The sequence below is a fragment of the Lynx rufus genome, unplaced genomic scaffold (genome assembly GCF_022079265.1).
Source record: "Lynx rufus isolate CCGP_SWC_20201006 ecotype Redwood Valley unplaced genomic scaffold, mLynRuf1.p SCAF_30, whole genome shotgun sequence".
NCBI classification, from domain to species: Eukaryota; Metazoa; Chordata; class Mammalia; order Carnivora; family Felidae; genus Lynx; species Lynx rufus.
This window is the reverse complement of record NW_025814846.1, coordinates 7,951,984-7,971,417: the sequence shown is the minus strand read 5'-3', so window position 1 is coordinate 7,971,417 and position 19,434 is coordinate 7,951,984. Positions and strand designations below refer to the sequence as shown.

Here is a 19,434-nt window from a genome sequence, read left to right as displayed (position 1 = left end):
AAATGGGTGAAGGGATCAAAAGGTACAAACTTCCAATTATAAAATAAATAATTCATGGGGGATATAATGTACAGCATGGTGACTATAGTTAATAATACTGTATTGAATATTTGAAAGTTGCTAAGAGAGTAGATTTTAAAAGTTATCACAAGAAAAGATTTTGTCACTATGTGGTGATGGATGTTAACTAGATATTGTGACCATTTCAAAGTATATACAAATATTCAAGCAATATTGTATACCTGAAACTAATAAAATGTCATGTGTCAATTATATCTCAATTTAAAAATATAATGATGCCAGGGGTGCCTGGGTGGCTCACTCAGTTAAGCATCTAACTTCATCTCAGGTCATGATCTCACAGTTTTTGAGTTCGAGCCCCGTGTTGGGGTCTGTGCTGACAGCTCAGAGCCTGAAGCCTGTTTTGGATTCTGTGTCTCCTTCTCTCTCTCTGTACCTCCCCGGCTTGCACTCTGTCTCTGTTTCTCTCAAAAATAAATAAACATGAAAAAATAAATAAAAATAAAATTAACTAACATATAATGATGCCAGATTTTCCCTGGGAAATCAGGGAACACGTTCTCCATATATTCAACAAATCATTCCTATGACTGTGCATACCCCATTCTAAGAATTGAAATCTTTAAGTCTAAGAGACCAGAGCATTCAGGGCCCTCTCCAGTCTAGTCCCCAGCCTATCTCTGGTTAAAATACATTGAACTCAAAACAAACTAAACTGCTTACCCAAACTGGCCTTTTTCCTACTTCTAGATCTTTGGTCACTGAATTCCTTCCTCTTTTTTCCCTCTCTACTGATTAAAACCCTTTCCACAATTCAAGGCCCAAGATCAAGTACAAGCTCTTCCATCAGAATTTCCCTCAAGTTAGCAGTTGAAGGGAATCTCTCTGGTGTCTGAAGTCCAGTGGGCCATTTTGCACTTTGGATCCAGTCTTTGAGGGCCACCTTTCTGAATAAAGCAAAAAAATTTTCTCATTGTAGGAGAGAACACAAACTGATCAGTGACAAGAGCAGAGCTGAGCCAGCCCCAGGTTCATGGCAGTGCCAGGAAGGGAGGAAAAGAGGGAAGGAAGGAAGGAAGGAAGGAAGGAAGGAAGGAAGGAAGGAAAGAAAGGGAGGTCAGGAGACAGGGAGAGAGGGAGAGAAGGAGTGAGGGAAGTGGCCTGGCTCACTTGAAAGGATTAAGATATGGCTTCCTGGAAACTGATGGTTGTTGTCAGGGGAAGTGGGAGTATGGTGGTGGTGGGAAGACTGGGTTATCGTATGGGACCAATGCCAACAAGAAACTAAAGGCCAAGGGGGATATTTCACTCCAGGAACAGAGACATCACCTCTGCCTCCTCCTCTTTCTCAGGGCTCCTAGGGAAAGTTGCCTCAGAAGATTCATCATCAGAATTTGAGATGACCCATTCCAACCCCTAGCCTATTATCCACATGGGAATGGTTAGGCCCAAGGAGGGGAAGAAACTAAGGCACCAGCTCTTGAATTGTCTCTGCTCACCAGCAACACAGGAAGCTGAAAAATAACAGCTAGAGGTATTCTGGAGAGCTGGGCCACCAATAACATGGGAATTGAACTTTGTCAGGTTCTCAGTCTGCTCATCTGAGAAATGAGGCTGAGAGTTCCAGCCCTTCCTTTCTGCCTAGAATTTGCTATGTTCTTACATCCTTATTAAATGTAATTCCTTTGAAATGCCCAGAGTATCTACATGCTTTCATGGGTCAGAGAATCTGTGTTCCAGATGGCACAGGAAAGGCCACTCTGGCTAGGCCCCATTTGAAGGGTGTACTTTCCGAGGGGGCCTATATCAGATAGAGCTGCTGAAGTTGACTCCTAATCCCCAAGGGCTTTAAGGGGATAGGGGACAGAGCCAGGCATGGGGTCCTGGACAACTCATTCCTCAGGAGCCTAGATTGAAATAAAGGTACAAGAGAGCTAGGGCCAACTGCCCTGAAGCCCTGTCTGTGCTTGTAGCCAAATCCTTCAGTTCTCTTGCTTCTTGGAGATAAACAGTTGCATTGTTCTCCAAAACAAGAATGAAAGTCTGGAAGTTGAGTAGGGCAGGATCATGGAGATAGATGATCAATTTTCTTGGCTTCCTAAAGTCTTTCAGGCACTAGGAGCTAGGGAGAGTGAGCAGGTAAGGAGGAGAGAGGCAAGACAGCTCAAGGCCTTATTCCCTGCCCCCTTTTCCTCATAATAGGAGATCATGATATAGAGGAACTGTCAAGGCAGTTCGCAGGAAAAGCTCTAAATATCTAAAGATTATCTGAGCTCTCCTCCTCCACTCCTTCAACTTGTGTCTCTTTCACTATTTGCCCACATCCCCACCCACAGTTGTGCAGGAGAAACACAAGAAGGTACTGTAGAAGATTTTAGCAAAATAAAGTTGCCTAGATCTGAATTTGAGTGGTTATCTGTGCTGGTCCAGGGCATGTTTGCCTCCTTACCCTGCCCTTCTCCATATCATAGAGGGTGTAGGATGCATTTCCCAGGCTCCCTCATCAATCATCTGGCTGGATTCAACCAATGGGAAGCACTGGTGAAAGATTAGAAAAAATAGAGAAACCATGGTACTTAGCCTCTGCCTTTTGTGCTTCCAGTGGTGTCTCTGCTGTGTCTCTTTTATGGCTCCCAATGTGAATATACTTCCAATTCTGTTATGTGATACTAGCTCCTGGATTAGATAACACCACTTTCTCCCACTGCCCCTCCATTATGCACCTTTCCCTGCTCTGCCCGATGCAGCAGGAGGTCTGGCCCCTGTTTCCCAGGATCTGATATTAGTTGACTTCTAATTTCCCTCAATGAGAGACATTGGAGGCAGACTGAAGGGCACCAATAAGGAAAAGGAAAGGATATTTCTTCTTTTCTTGTTGTTTGAACAGTGCCTCCCTTTTAGCACCCCTGGACAAGCCTGTGATTCTACTTCCATCAAGTGACCCTTGTCCCTGAACTTTGGACATACCTCCTCCCTCACTCCTCCAGCCTAGGGGTGGTGTTAGTATCCTGCTGTCACTAATCACTAGGTTACCTTCCCATCCTTCTTGGCATCTCAACCTATCATCTATATAACCAATTTTTTTCTGCATTAAATTCTATGCCATAAATATTTGGTAGTTTGATTTCCCAATTAGATCTTGAATATAAACTGGACTAGTGGGAATGCAGTCTATGATTAAAGGTGGATTAATGGGAAGATCCCTAGTTACTTGACTCAGAGTAATAGGAGATTGGGTTACAGCTCCAGAGAGGGTGCCTTATAGAAAACAGGAAAGTGAAGGAAGGTACAAGGCTGAGCAAACTGATGCTACTATTCCAATCAACCACTTGAATTCTTTGACCTTGCTTCTAAGGACAATACAGCTCTAAATTTTCTTTGAGATCTTGGAGGAGGTGTGAGCCATTGGATTATTCCCCCCCCCCGTCAGTGGCCAGGACTCCTATGCGTGTCAAATGCCAGATAATTACTATCCTTCCCTTTGGCCAACCAGACCCCTTACCCCAGTAACTCCCACCCCCCCCCACACACACACATATAGCAGACATAACATCCACCAGGATTTATTTTTATGAGGATTTTATTGTGGAGGATAATACAGGAGAGCAGCCACCAGGATTTATTTTGATGAGTATCTTATTGTGGAGGATATGGAGCAGCTCCAGGTGAATGGGTGGAGCTGTAGTGCCCTTCAGCTACCTGGGTCCCCAGGTGGTTTTTGTAGGTATTGTGGGTTTCTGTTAAGGCTGCAAGATTACAGTTGGTGTTTGAGGTAGCTAATCAACACAGGGGGAAGATCCAGCTGGTCAATGGCTTGTGGCTGGCTGGCCTGGTGCAGGGCTCTGCGGATAACTAAACGGGCCTGTGACAGTAGTGACCGTGGAGTGGCTACAGCAAGGAGAAATAGGTCATAAGAAGCATTTCTCAGTGTAATTCTCCCACCCAAGACTGCATCCACCCTGCCCTGGATCCTGCAGCCCTAATTGCTTTCTTCCTTCTAAGAAATCCCCCCCGCCCGCCCTGTCCTCAATGCATGGTGCCAATAGGAACACACTGAAGTCTACAGAAGGCATGCTCAAGGCCACAAAACAGTCATTGGTAGGGCCAAAGCTAGAAATTCTACTAGTGATATCCCCCACCTTATCTTAGTAATCCTTTCTCTAATAAGGAATCTATAACTTCTCCACTGGGGTCTCAGGAGAGGGAGAAGATGGTATTTTCTCCAATTCATCCCACAAGGATTAGCTTGGGGAGTGATTTGTGGCCCTTGGACCTCCAAGCCAGAAGGTCTATAGAGCTAAGTTGCTTGACACTTACCTCGGGCCTGTAGCAGCAATGCAGTGCCTTTATTATCTTGCAAGTTCACGTCCAGGGAGAGACATGGAAGGTAGATGTTAGCCCCGAAATCAATTAGTAGCTGGATGTACTCTGGCTCACAATTATGGTGGAGGCAGATTTCAAGGAGGGTGCGGGGCCGTGGGACACGAGCCAATAGGTGCTGGTCAGTACAGTTGTAGTTGGGGTCTGCCCCATGGAGCAAAAGCAGGCGGAAACAGTCAAGATGCCCATAGACTGCAGCCAAATAGAGGGGGCCAGAACATGAAGCTATGTTTGATGCCCAGACTGGTAGTTTAGCCTTGACATTGGCCTCTGCACCATGGCCTAAGAGTTCCTGAAGGATGGCAGCAGCACCATCACGGGCAGCTGTGAGCACGGGAGAACAGTTGTTGTAGATACTACCACCAGGACAGGCACCAGCTTCTAAAAGCACACGCACACAGTCCAGATGGCCATGACTGACAGCAGTAAAAAGTGGTGTCTGTGCCTTGACATCCAAGCTGTCAACATCAGCACCATGTGCCAGGAGGACCTGCAAACAACTGAGGTGGCCATAAGAAGCAGCCAAGCGCAAGGGTGTCCCAGGAACACCCCAGCCACTTCTACTGTTGATGAAACGTTTGTAACGCTCCTGGCACAAAAGCTGGTCCAAGGTATAGGAGTCGTTGTCATACACTGCTTGATTGAGAGCCTGCTTCTCCCCTGTGTCGGTGTCCTCCTCTTCCTTGTCGTGCTGCAGGAGGGAGAAAATCTTGGTGATGTCCATGAGGTTCATCTTGATTGATTGCAGCAGAACTATTCTCATTATGAGCACAAGGATATGCCAGATCTGTGGGTGACAAATATTGGAGAGAGAATGAGGGCCCACACCAAAAAGCCTGGATGCCAAACCTTACCCCCTCCACCCTTCACCATCAGGCTCTTCACTCATGTGCCCCCTGCTTTTAATTCCTACTTCATCTTATGTTAGGGCTCAGAGATGGCTTCCCAAACACATAAGGCCATTTCACAGCTTGGTGCCTTTGCATATGCTGTTCTACTTGACATTCAAACTCCTACTTCTGGGAAGCCTTCCCTAATCTCCTCCTCCCCATGCTCAGGGATTCCAAAGGATCACACTAGACTTTATCTATGAACTTTCACACTACATTTGCACGTATCTGTGCTTCAGTATGTAAACTCCAGGGTAAGGAACGCTGTATCCATCTGTATCCCTCCATTCCCAGTAGGGTCTACATCATTACTGGTGACTTGGTAGAGGCACCTTCCTTAGTTCAGAAAGTGTGGACTAATGAAATGACTCTAGTCTGGCAGTTGCTAGGCTAACAGAATGGTTTTTGTGTGTGTGTGTGTGTGGTGTCAAGTTGTCATCCCTGAGCATTCTGACATCAGTTTGATGGGGCAGGCCCTCAGTTCCACCTGTCAGCCTTTTAGATGAAATTCAACCTCCTCATAGTCCTTCATATGTGACCTCCACTCAGACTTAGGTCCCATGCTTCAGGCAACAGAGTTACACAGGAAATAGATGTTGAATGAAATTTACTAATTAAATAAATAGATGTCATTACAAAGAATAGACTTCAAGTAAAATGAAGTCAAAGAGATGGCAGAAAATAGTCATTTCCAGGGCAAATCGTCCTCTTTGGTGGACAACTGGTTTATCCTCCAGGACTACTTCAATACAGAAATCACTTTGATTCCAAGCACCTCCTTGGAACCTATGGACTCCCATCCCTTTAGGTCAAACCTTTTCCCATCCTCTCTGCCACACCCAGTTTAGAGCCTTGTCTCAATCCTCAACTCTTCTCTCACCATTATCCCCAGGCCTTATAAAATTACCCATGGCCCAGTGACTGACTTAACCCCTTGACCTTACCTGTCTTGTTCCTAGTGCTCAAAAGCCAAAGTCACCCACCTTAGTTTGTAATGTCATCAGGGTAAGCTGGTAGGTTTTCAGAGCTCAAGTCTTCCTTCTCTCCCATACCCTGCAGCCATGGTCTAAGGGCCATACACCTCCTTTTATTCACTGTATACCTCCATCCCTCTTTGTGAGCCTGGGACCTCAGGTACATACCTCATAGAAAAAAAAATTGTGAGGTGGGTGGGTGGGGTCTCTCTCAGCTTTAGGCCCCTCCTCACCCACTAACATCAACTCCATATATGGTCTTTTTACTCCTTTGAGGTGTGCAATAAGTAGAGGATTTTAGAAACCAGGTAGACCTAAGTTTGCAACTCAGCACCCCAAGTTACTAGTTGAGAAGACATGGGCAAGTCTCTTCTCTTCTTTGGGACTAAGTTTCCTCATCTATAAGACAGAAATGATAATCCCTGCCTCATGGAGCTGCAATGTAGTAGGTCTTAAAGGAACTTCCTCTCTCTGCCCCTTCAACCTCCTGACTGGCTCCTTCCCCTCAACCATCTTAGGAAACAAAACACTTCTATGGTTCTTTGTCTTACTCTAGCTAGCTTTCTCTTCATCTCTCTCTTTTTCACCAAATATACCAAAGAGCTTTCTACCATCTACTTCTCTCTCATTCATTTCTTCAATCCCTGCAATCTGGCTCCACCATTCTTCAACCACACAATAAAATGGTTCTTTAAACAGTCACCCTTGTGGTTAAATTTGCTGGCTCCTTCTCTTATCTTTCCTTCTGTGACCTTTCTGGTACATCTGTCCCCACTGGCCACTTTCTCCTACATACTCCTCCATTGGCTTCCTGACCATCACCCTCTCCTGATTTTTCTCCCCTATGTTCTACACTGAAATAGTTATGCTCCCCTTTGTTCTCTCCTTGATCTTCTTTCCATTCCCAGAGATGCAGCTCTCACTGTAATTCTGATGCTTTCAAGTTTATCACTCCAAGCCCCCTAGCTAGCTCTCTTTTCAGCAAAAAACGTATATATTCACTGAATTTCTTCAGGTCCTTCAAAGTCAGCAGTATCACACTACCACTACCATCACTACCATCAGCAAAGTTAATCCATATCTGTTTCTCACTATCCACCTGGTAAACCAAACCAAAAACCCAAGACTCATCTCAGTCCGCTTATCTCTTTGTCCCACTTTCATCCAATTGCTCATCAAGTCCTATGGATTTTACTTCCTAGAGGCCTCTACAGGCCACCTCCCTCTGACTTATCCCCACTGCCAGTGCTTTACATAAGCTAGGTAAATCATTTTTTTGTGTCAACTGTTGTAATAGTTTCCTAGCTAGTTTCCCCTTTTTCTTCACATTATAAAGCAATTGTTTAAAAATACAAATCTGGTCTGTGCCAATCCCGTTTTAAATCCCTTAATGGCTCCCCTTTCTTTCAGAGTATAGCCCAGATACTTTGGACTGGCTTACAGATTCTTTATGAGCAAATTTTGGCCAACATCTCCAGGCTCATTTCCTGCTACTCTACTTATACCCCAAGACCCAGCAATAAGGGAAGAGAAATGATGTCTCTCTGTAAACATCATGCTTCTTTCTGTCACATGTGGTTCCTTCTGATGGGTTAGTTTCTCCAGAATTTGTGCTCTTATATAACTATAGCAGTCAGGACACTGTATCGTAACTCTTTGAAATGGGTCTGTTTTTCACTCACTGCAGAATGACAGACCATGTAAAGTAGTAGTAAAACATGGTCTGGAATTCTGCTTCAATTCAAGCTCCACAACTTAGTAGCTGTGTGACCTAGAGCAGATCACTGCAGATTACTCTCTGTGCCTATTTCTTTATCTGTAAAGAGAGGATGATAGTAGTACCTGCTTCAGAGGGTTATTGTTAGGATTACATGAGTTAATATTTAAATTAATAAGTAAATGAGTTAATTGTTTAGGATAGCACCTGAATGTAGTAGTCAGTAACTCAGCAACTGTAGTACCAAGTGATTATTATTAGCTAGGTCTCCAATTTCTACTATTGCTCCTTATTTAAAGTCCTATAACCTCAGATCTAGAATGCACCAAATAAATCATTTAATTTAATTCCCTTAGTTTAGAGATAGAAAACCCAAGGCTCAGAGGAGAGCAGGACATTTTTTCTAAGGTCATATGGCTGTTATTACCTGTTGTCTCATTAGCAGGAACCCAGAACACACCTATAATCTTGGGCTTTTCAAAGCAATTTCACATAGTGGAGTAGGTAATATCATCCCCATTTTGTGGATGAAAAACACTGAGGTCTGAGAGGGCAAGGGATTTGCTACGTGCCTTACATCAAGGTAACAGCAGAGCCAGAAATAGAATCCATGTTTCCCTATTGCCCGTCCTGTTCTTTCTATTGCAACTTGAAAAGCAAACACGTGCCCCTTTCCCTTGCCTTAAGCAGTCACATTGCAGCTCCCTAAATCCTCAGCTTTGAGGGTCATGCTGAATTCCAGGGACTTCAGTAATGGAAGGTTTCTTTTATGGATCATTTCTTTTGATAGCAAATAGGGATTCATTTACCCTTTGGTAGGGGAAGGGGAGGCTGGTTCCAGGGAGATGAAGAGGGAAAGGAGTATAGAGGGAAATGCTGAGGCTCTCATCAAGGTCATACCAGGAGCCTATAGCAGGGCCCATCTAATGAGCCTCCATAGAGAGATCAAGTCATGGACCCCAGCTGGCTTAGGGATTTGGTGAATTGTGCCTTATTAGACAGGATAAGAAAATCTAATTAATCTATTGTCTAACTTCACCTAGCTCTTATCAAGCTAAGAGTCATTACATGACCATTCTATGCAAGAATCCCTTTCCTGATCCCCAAAGTGCAGGGGTTTTAAACCTTTTTTGTGACATTGACCCCTATGGCATTCTGGTTAAGTCTCTTGTCCCCTCTCAGAATGGTTTTTAATACATAAAATAAAATACATAAGATTAAAGGAAACCAATTATATTGAAGTACAGCTATTTTTTAAAACTGCTTGATATAGTAATAAATGTTCTTTATTAACCCATTAAATACAAATATCTATTAATAATTTCTAAGTGATGATGAACATAAATGACATTTTAGATCTCTTCCACAACTGTAATATGATATGAAATGTCTCATTTTTTTCTGGTGACCAAATTATAGTAACTGGTAATACTACTGACATTTGCTGTCTGCATTCATCCTTGAAAAGAAATGGTAAGTTTAGTTAGAGATTAGGGGTGAAAAAAGGTAATTCTTTGCTCCATCCATGTTTTATGACCCTTTGAATTCTAAGGCTCTTTTGTGGGTCTATGAATACAAGTTAAGAACTCCTACAGGAGAGTGGCTGGTTTTGGTGGGCCCTAGAACAGTTCTCTAGGCATTACTAGACTATTTTTAAGCTTCATCTTCCTCCCCACAACCTGAGGAGCTCTGCCTTTCTGCTCTTGAGCCCACCCAGATGCACCCCCCAACAAAGACAACACACAGAGACACAAAGACAAATCATTATCTTCTCTGTTTTGTATAGCTGCAATTTCCCTCAAGAAGTGGGTCCATTTGGACCCCAGAGCCTAGGTACACATACTTTCTTGGGACACAGACAGCAGGAAGCCATCATCATAACCCTCCTTCCCTCTGTGGGCAGATTTCCCTACTAACCTCCCAAGCACCCCCAGAAACCAGATCCAGTGGGAAAACCCTATGAAGGGTGGTGGTTACGGGTCCATGGGCCTGCATTCCTAAGGGTTCGTTCCTCCCTGGCTGCATAATTGGGTTCCAGACTCCAGATACTCACTGGGCTTCTGCCTGAGGCCACGCTGCCAAGGGTCGCTGCCACTGCTGCCCCTCTTGTGAAGAAAAGGGCCCTGGTGGCCCCTCTGCAGGGAGCCCCTATTTGCCCCAGGGCCTAAGCAGGCAAGGTCCCTTGGTTTCTACTTTTAACAACACTGCCTAAAGGCTAGGCATCAGGGCCATGGGCTAATTTTAGGCTACTCTCCACCTCCACCCCCCTTCCAAGGGCTGTTTTATTTTACCCTTTCTGGGAGCAATCCAAGCAAGAGGAGGGGTGCCATCTGTAGGGAAGTCCTGGAAGGTCTGACTCACAGATAGACAGGTGCTTGGTGAGGCCAGGGCTCAGGCTTCTAGCATGTCCCCGCTTACCCCTCCCCACCATTGAAACAGGCAACACAATCAGGTCCCTGCACTGTGAATGTTCTCACCTAACCACCAAGGAGCCTGAGAAGGCCAGGCTCATCTAGCACATCTCCCTATAGGCCAAGGACTCTTTCCTTTCTCTTCCTAACTTAGCCTCTCTGAATTTCCTTTTTCCACTTTTGAAGGTTCAGCAACATATTGCTCTCCCCTCACCCCCCCCTGCCCTCACTCCCAAGAGTGAGGAGGACAGTTGGAAGCAGAGACCTCCATATTGGAACATGTATCAGTAAAGCAGTAAAGTTTAATAACTTTGAGAAAAACTTGCTCATTTATAAAGACCTCCGCAATCCAGTAATCCCAGCTCTGACTAAAGAAAATGCCCACAACTTTTCTCACACCTAAGGCATCAGATATGTTCAGCCCTGGAAACTTTGTCAAAAGCTCAGCTCTTAAGAGTATCATTTTATCTCGGGGCACCTGGGTGGCGCAGTTGGTTGAGCTTTGGCTCAGGTCATGATCTCGTGGTTCATGAGTTCAAGCTCCACGTTGGGCTCTGTGATGACAGTTCAGAGCCTGGAGCCTGCTTCGGATTCTGTGTCCCCCTCTCTCTCCGCCCCACCCCTGCTTGTGCTCTGTCTCTCTCTTTCAAAAATGAATAAACATTAACAAAATAAAAAAGTATCATTTTATCTCCCTGGTTGCCTTTAAATGAAGGCAGTGCTAGGGAGATACTTTTAGAAATAGTCACATTATCTATTTTAGGTGACACTCAAAAAGAATCTGGGAGCCATCTCCCTCTTCCCTCTGGGAAAAAATGCCAGCCTAGTGTTTGGTATACAAACTACACCACAATCTGATCATGCCAAGAAACTATGGAGAAACTAGCAAGTCGCCACTATGTGTAATGTTCTAGATGCAGGAAGAACACACAGAAAAGTAAGACATGTTGTCCCTGAAAAAGCTCACAGTCTATTAGGAAAATCAGACATGGAAATAATCATACCTCACATAAATGCAAAAATGACAGAACTAAAATCTGCCTATGGTTATCCTGCATTCATGTCGATCTCCTAAGGGGAGTCCAGGGGGTTACTGTGGGGTTCTGTCTCCTTACATGCTCCCGCAAACAAAATAACTTGAATTTTTCTGCAAAGATATTCCAGTCTACCCAGAACCTGGATCCCCAGACCTCAGAGTCCTTCTATTTCCCTTCCAATGACCAAGGAAGAGAGAGTTTCAATTAGAAAAAATGAAAAGTCAGTGAGGGGACCAGACCTATGTTGAGATAAAGCACTAGCAACCTAGTTTCACATGATTACTTTGATGTTAGAATCTACACATTGAAAGGGAATTTCCACATTTCTGAGAGATGTTCAATTACTTCTGATTAAATGTTTCCAATAACAGGACACTCTCTACATCCAGAAACTGCAAATCTAATTACTTGGCAGCTCAGTTAGTTTTTCTTTCTGCTAAATTTATATTTGCATCTGCAACCCCTGAGATTGACAGTTGAGCCTATCTTTGCTCACCCTTAAAACCTCAGAGAACATGATCACTTCCTTTGCCCCCAAATAGCCCTTTAGGGATCTGAACTCAGGTGTCCTATCCTTTATGTCACCTTATTTCAGGGAAAACAGTCCAACTCTTTAAACTATTTCTTTCAAGCTGGTAATTACCCAATCCCTTCCTCAGCCATGTCTACCACACTTATGAAGTGATCATGAAGCCTGCTAACACATTGACACCACTGAGGAATTCATAGGATGCCAGATGACTTCTTAAGAAAGTGTAAGAGTATCCCAGTGTGATCAATGAAGATCAGAAGCATCAAAAAATGTATCTGCTTCAGCTTAGTTTGAGCCAGTGGTCTAGAGCTATTAATTATCATTAAAAAATTTTTTTAATGTTTATTTATTTTTGAGAGGGAGACAGAGCGTGAGTGGGGGAGGGGCAGAGAGAGAGGGAGACACAGAATCCGAAGCAGGCTCCAGGCTCTGAGCTGTCAGCACAGATCCCAACACGGGGCTCAAACCCACAGACTGTGAGATCATGACCTGACCTGAAGTTGAATGCTTGACTGAGCTACCTAGGCACCTCAGCTATTCATTATCTGAGGCCTTGTGCAAACCTCACTAGCAGCCAATAAATAAACTATTATGATGCTAAAGATGAAAGAGTAGGGTATTATTCTTGGGGAAAAATATTAGTCAGAATTTTTTGTAGTAGTAATTTTTATTGAGGTAATTGTATATTCACATGTAGTGTAAAAAATATACAAAGATCTCTTGTACACTTTACTATTTCCCCCAATGGTAACAGTTTGCAAGATTATATAGTACAATATCACAAGTAGGATATTGACATGATACAATCCACCTATCTTATGCAGATTTTACTTGTCATTTGTGTACATATGTATATTTACTGCTATACAACTTTATCACATATATAAATTCTTGTGTATACCACCACAGACAATATAGTTCTGTCACAATAAGGATACCTCATGTTGCCTATTTTTTCACGTTGCCTTTTTACAGCCCTATCCACATTGGTCCCTAACCCTGGCAATCTCTAATCCGTTCTCCATTTCTATAATTTTGTCATTGCAAAATTATGTAAGTGAAACCATACCTTTTGTAATTCACTCTTTTTCATCTAGCATGCCCTTGAGATTCATCCAAGTTGCTGCATGTATCAAGTTTGTTTTTGTCACTGAGATTCTGTGGAATGTATGTTTGTTTAACCACTGACCCAGTGAAGGATATCTAGGTTGTATGTAGTATTTGGCTATTAAGAATAAAGCTTTTATGAAAATCCATGTACAGGTCTTTATCACAGTAGTTATATTGTAGACTTTATTATCGGGAAGAGTGTAATTAGCTATTTTATAATGGTAAAAATATATATAACAAAATTTGCCATTTAAAACATTTTTTTAATTTAGAGAAGTTTAGGTTTACAGAAAAATTGAAAGTATATAGATTTCTCATATACCTTCTACTCCTACACATGAATAGCTTCCTCCATTATCAATATCCCTCACAAGAGGGATGTCACAAGAGTAGGACATTTATAATAACTGATGGACCAAAATTGACACATTTTAAGTCCATAGTTTTCATTAGGGTTCACTCTCAGCATTATACACTCTATAGGTTTGGACAAGCTATAACAATATTTATCCATCATTATGGTACACAGAGTATTTTCACTGCCTCAAAAATCTGTGCTCTACCTATTCATTCTACCACCACCCTAAGCACAAGGCTTCAGTGATCTTTTTACTGTCACCATAGTTTTGCATTTTCTACAGTGTCATATAATTAGAATCATGCAGTATGTAGCATTTTTTTTAATGTTTAATCATTTTTGAGAGAGACAGAGCACGAGCGGGGAGGATCAGAAGAAGAGGGAGACACAGACTCGAAGCAGGCTCCAGGCTCTGAGCTATCAGCACAGAGCCTGATGTGGGGCTTGAACCCATGAACCATGAGATCATGACCTGAGTCGAAGTTGGCAACTTAATCGACTGAGCCACCCAGGTGCCCCGGTATGTAGCTTTTTTTAGATTGGCTTCTTTCATTTAGCATTGCACATTTAAGGTTTTTCCATGTATTTTCAGGGCTTGATATCTCATTTCAATGCTGAAGAATATTCCATTGTCTAGATATACCAATTTATTTTTATATTTACCTACTTAAGGACATCTTGGTAGCTTCCAAGTTTGAGCAATTCTGAATAAGACTGTTCTAAATATCACATGCAGGTTTTTGTGTGGATATAATTTTTCAACTCTTCTGGGTAAAAACCAAGAAGTGTGATTGCTGGAATGTATGATAAGAGTATGTTGAGTTTTATAAGAAACTGCCAAATGGTTTTCCAAAGTGGCTATACCATTTTGCATTCCTACAAGTAATGAATGAGAGTTGCTTTTGTTCCACGTACTTTTCAGCATTTGGTGTTGTCAGTATTCAAAATGTTGGTCATTCTAATAGGTGTGTAGAGGTATCTCATTGTCATATTTTGCATTTGATTGATGACATATGATGTGGAGCATCTTTTCATATGCTTATTTGCTATCTGTGTGCATTCTTTGATGAGGTGTCTGTTATGATAACTGGCCAATTATTAATTTATTTTCAATTTATTTATTTAAATTCAAATTAGTTAACATACAGTGTAGTATTGGTTTCAGGGGTAGAAACCAGTGATTCATCACTTACATATAACACCCAGTGCTCATACCAACAAGTACCCTCCTTAATGCCCATCACCCATTTAGCCCACCCCTACCCATCTCCCCTCCAGCAACCCTCGGTTTGTTATCTTAAGAGTCTCTTATAGTTTGCCTCCCTGTTTTTATCTAATTTTTCCTTCCCTTTCCCTATGTTCATGTTTTCTCTCTTAAATTCCACATATGAGTGAAATCATATGACCCTTGTCTTTCTCTGACTTATTTAACTTACCAAAATACACCCTAGTTCCATCCTCATTGTTGCAAATGGCAAGATTTCTCTTCTTTTCTTTTCCTTTCTTTCTTTCTTTCTTTTTTCTTTTTTTTTTTTTTTTTTGGATCGCTGAATAGTATTCCATTGTATTCCATATATATATACCCAACATCTTTATCAGGGGACTGATGAATATCAGTCAATGGACATTTGGACTATTTCCATAATTTGGCTATTGTTGATAGCACTGCTATAAACTTTGGGGTGCATGTGCCCCTCTGAATCAGCATTTTTATATCCTTTGGATAAATATCTAGGAGTGCAATTGCTGGGCCATTTGGTAGCTCTATTTTTTATTTTTTGAGGGACCTCCATACTGTTTTCCAGAGTGGCTGTACTAGTTTGCATTTGCACCAGCAGAGCAAAAATGTTCCCCTTTCTCTGCATCCTTTCCAACTTCTGTTGTTTCCTATTCATCTTAGCCATTCTGAGAAGTGTGAGGTGGTATCGCATTGTGGTTTTGATTTGTATTTCCCTGATGATGAGTGATGTTGAACATCTTTTCATGTTTCTGTCAGCCATTTGAATATCTTCTTTGGAAAATTGTCTATTCATGTCTTCTGCCCATTTCTTAAGTCGATTATTTGTTTTTTGAATGCTGAGTTTGATAAATTCTTTATAGATTTTGGATACTAACCCCTTATCTGATATGTCATTTGCAAATATATTTTCCCATTCTGTTGGTTGTCTTTTAGTTTTGTTGATTGTTTCCTTTGCTGTGCAGAAGCTTTTTATCTTGATGAGATCCCAATAGTTCATTTTTGTTTTTTGTTATTATTTTCCTTGCCTTCAGAGACATATCTAGTAAGAAGTTGCTGCAGCTGATGTGGCCCATTTTTAAATTTGTTTTCTTATTGCTGAATTTTAAAAGTTCTTATTGTAATTTGAATAACAATCCTTCATCAAATGTATCTTTTGCAAATATTATTCCTAGTCCTTGGCTTCTCATTCCCTTAACAGTGTCTTTTGAAGAGTGAAGTCTTTTAATTTTAATGAAGTCCAGCTTGTCAATTATTTCTTTCATGGATTGTGCCTTTGAGATATATATATATATATATATATATATATATATATATATATATATAAAGCTATTGCTATACTAAAAGTCATCTAGGTTTCCTCCTAGGCTGTCTTCTAGGAGATTTGTAGTTTTGTGTTTTACCTTGTCCATGATCCATTTTTAGGTGGTTTTTGTGGAGGGTGTAAGGTCTGTGTCCTGATTTATTTATTTTTTCCTTTTTACTTGTGGATGTCCTATTGTCCTAGCACCATCTTGATAGTATTGTATTTCTGTTTCATTCATGAGAATTTTGTAGTTTTCTTTATGTATATCTTTTACATATTGTGTAAAATCTATCCTTACATATTTCATTATTTTGGGGGTCCTAAGGTAAATGGTTTTGTTTTTTATTTTAAATTATACTTATTCATTGCTGGTATACAGAAAGTGATTAACATTCATATATTAACCTTGTATCCTGCAACCTTGCTATTATTCCTTATTTGTTTCAAGAGTTGTTCTATTCTTTCAGATTTTCTACTTAAAATCCTGTCACCTACAAACAAAGACTGCTTTATTGTTCCATTTCCAATCTGTATACCTTTAATTTCTTTTATTACTTTATCATATTACCTAGGACTTCCAGTATTGAAAAGGAGTGGCAAGAGGGGATATCCTTGTCTTGTTTCTGATATTAGTGGGAAAGCTTTGAATTTCTTGCTATGAGGTAAGATGTTAGCTACAGTTTTTTTTGTAGATATTCTTTATGAATTTGAGAAAATTCTCCTTTATTTCTAGTTTACAGAATTTTTACCCTAAGTGAGTATTAGATATTGCCAAATACTTTTTCTGTATCTACTGATATGATGATGTGATTTTTTTAAACATGTTGCTGTGATGGATTACAATAATTGAATTTCAAATGCTGAACCAGCTAGCTTTGCATGCCAGAATAAACCCCACTTGCTCATGGGGTATAATTCTTTTTATGAATTGTTTGATTTGATATGGTAATATTTTCTTGATGATTTTTACATCTATGTTCATGATAGATATTGGTCTGTAATTTTCTTGTAATGCCTTTGTCTGATTTTGGTGTTAGGGCACCCTGACCTTATAAAATGAGATAAAAAGTGTTCTCCATGCTTCAATTTCTGGGGGAAATTGTAGTGAATTGGTATAATTTCTTCTTAGGTGTTTGGTAGAACCTACCACTAAACCTACTGGGACTGGTGATTTCTGTTTTGGAAGGTTATTAATTCTTGATTCAGCCTCTTAATAGATACAGGCCTATCAGATTGTCTATTTATTCTTGTGTGAATTTTGTAGAGGTTGTTTTTCAAGAAATTCTTCTGTTTCATCCAGATTAGTAAATTTGTGGGCATAGAGTTGTTCATAATATTTCATTATTATCATTTTAATGTCCAATTAATCATTTGTGTCTTCTTTCTTTTTTGCATAGTTAACATGACTAGAGGTTTAACGACTTTAGTCATCTTTTCAGAGAATTAACTTTCAGTTTTGTGGATTTTCTTTATTATTTTCTGTTTTTGATTTCACAAATGTCTGTTCTAATTTTATTTCTCTTCTTCTCCTTTATTTTTGTTATTTTTTTATTTTAACTCAAGTATAGTTAACATACAGTGTTATATTAGTTTCAGATATACAATAGTGTTTTAGTTTACTCTTCTTTTCCTAGTTTCCTAAGGTAGAATCTTAGGTTATTTATTTTAGATCTTTCTTGTTTTCTAATTCAATGATATAAAGTTTACCCTAAGTATTACTTTCACAGTGTCCCATAAATTTTGATAAGTTGTATGTTAATTTGCATTTAGTTAGAAATATTTTTAAATTTCTCTTGAACTTCCAGTAGCATGATAAATAGTTCTCCATCCCCTCACTCTCAATCTAAAGGTGTCCTCAGGTCTAAAATGAGTCTCTTGTAGACAGCAAATAGATGGGTCTTGTTTTTTTTTTATCCATTCTGATACCCTATGTCTTTTGGTTGGCGCATTTAATCCATTTACATTCAGTGTTATTATAGAAAGATACGGGTTTAGAGTTGTATGGAAACCAATTTGTCAATAAATTTCATATATATAAAAAAAAATAAAAATAAATTAAAATAAAAAAAAATTTCTCTTGAGAATTATTCTTTGACCCATGTGTTTAATCTCCTAGTATATTGGGCTTTTCCAGTTACCTTTTGGTTATCAAATTTCAGTTTAATTCTATTGTGTCTGAGAGTATACTCTGATTTCTATTCTTTTCTTAACTTATCCTAGCTTATTTTAGTATAATTGATATGTAATCTTATTTAAGTTTAAAGTGTAAAATGTGATAATTTGATACACATATATATTGTAAAATGTTTACCAAGTTAGGTTAGTTAAAACATTTTTCACCTCATATAATTACCATTTTGTTAATGTTATGGTGAGAACATTAATGCTCTACTCTCATAGCAACTTCCAAGTATAAAATGCAGTATTGTTAACTGTAGTTAGCATACTGCACTTTAGATCCCTAAATTTATTCTTTTTTTTATATATATGAAATTTATTGACAAATTGGTTTCCATACAAAACCCAGTGCTCATCCCAAAAGGTGCCCTCCTCAATACCCATCACCCACCCCCCCTCCCTCCCAACCCCCATCAACCCTCAGTTTGTTCTCAGTTTTTAACAGTCTCTTATGCTTTGGCTCTCTCCCACTCTAACCTCTCTTTTTTTTTTTTCCTTCCCCTCCCCCATGGGTTCCTGTTAAGTTTCTCAGGATCCACATAAGAGTGAAACCATATGGTATCTGTCTTTCTCTGTATGGCTTATTTCACTTAGCATCACACTCTCCAGTTCCATCCACGTTGCTACAAAAGGCCATATTTCATTTTTTCTCATTGCCACGTAGTATTCCATTGTGTATATAAACCACAATTTCTTTATCCATTCATCAGTTGATGGACATTTAGGCTCTTTCCATAATTTGGCTATTGTTGAGAGTGCTGCTGAATTACTGGGACCTTATGAAGATAAAAAGCTTCTGCACAGCAAAGGAAACAACCAACAAAACTAAAAGGCAACCAACGGAATGGGAAAAGATATTTGCAAATGACATATCGGACAAAGGGCTAGTATCTAAAATCTATAAAGAGTTCACCAAACTCCACACCCTAAATTTATTCTTATAGTTAAAAGCTTTTACATTTTGACCAACATCTCCAAGGATCGTTCAATATTTGCAAATAACTTAACATGATATACTACATTAATAAAAGAAAGGATAAGAACCATATGACCCTCTCAATAGATGGAGAAAAAGCATTTGAAAAAGTACAGCATGTATTCTTGATAGAAGCCCTCAATGGGGTGCCTGGATACACTTGGAGGTTTTTGTTTTTTTTTAACTCAAACTTTTCTATACCGAGTCTCCAGTAATATTTCAATTAAATGTTAAGTTTTCCTACCTGCTACTGGTTCACATGGAGGTTTTTATTCTTGGCTTTCTGCTCTGATAAACTGTGATTCCT

The 19,434-nt window shown here is 40.2% G+C and overlaps 1 protein-coding gene across 1 annotated transcript; it reads right to left on the bottom strand.

The window, feature by feature from the left end:
- Nucleotides 1-3,775: 3,775 nt before the first annotated feature.
- Nucleotides 3,776-5,179, bottom strand: ASB12 (ankyrin repeat and SOCS box containing 12). Its single transcript, XM_047092476.1, has 2 exons — nucleotides 4,339-5,179; nucleotides 3,776-3,909 (listed from the first exon to the last, which is right to left on the bottom strand). The coding sequence occupies exons 1-2, from the start codon at nucleotides 5,162-5,164 to the stop codon at nucleotides 3,776-3,778; spliced, it is 960 nt and encodes a 319-aa protein (XP_046948432.1). The 5' UTR covers nucleotides 5,165-5,179.
- Nucleotides 5,180-19,434: the final 14,255 nt, after the last annotated feature.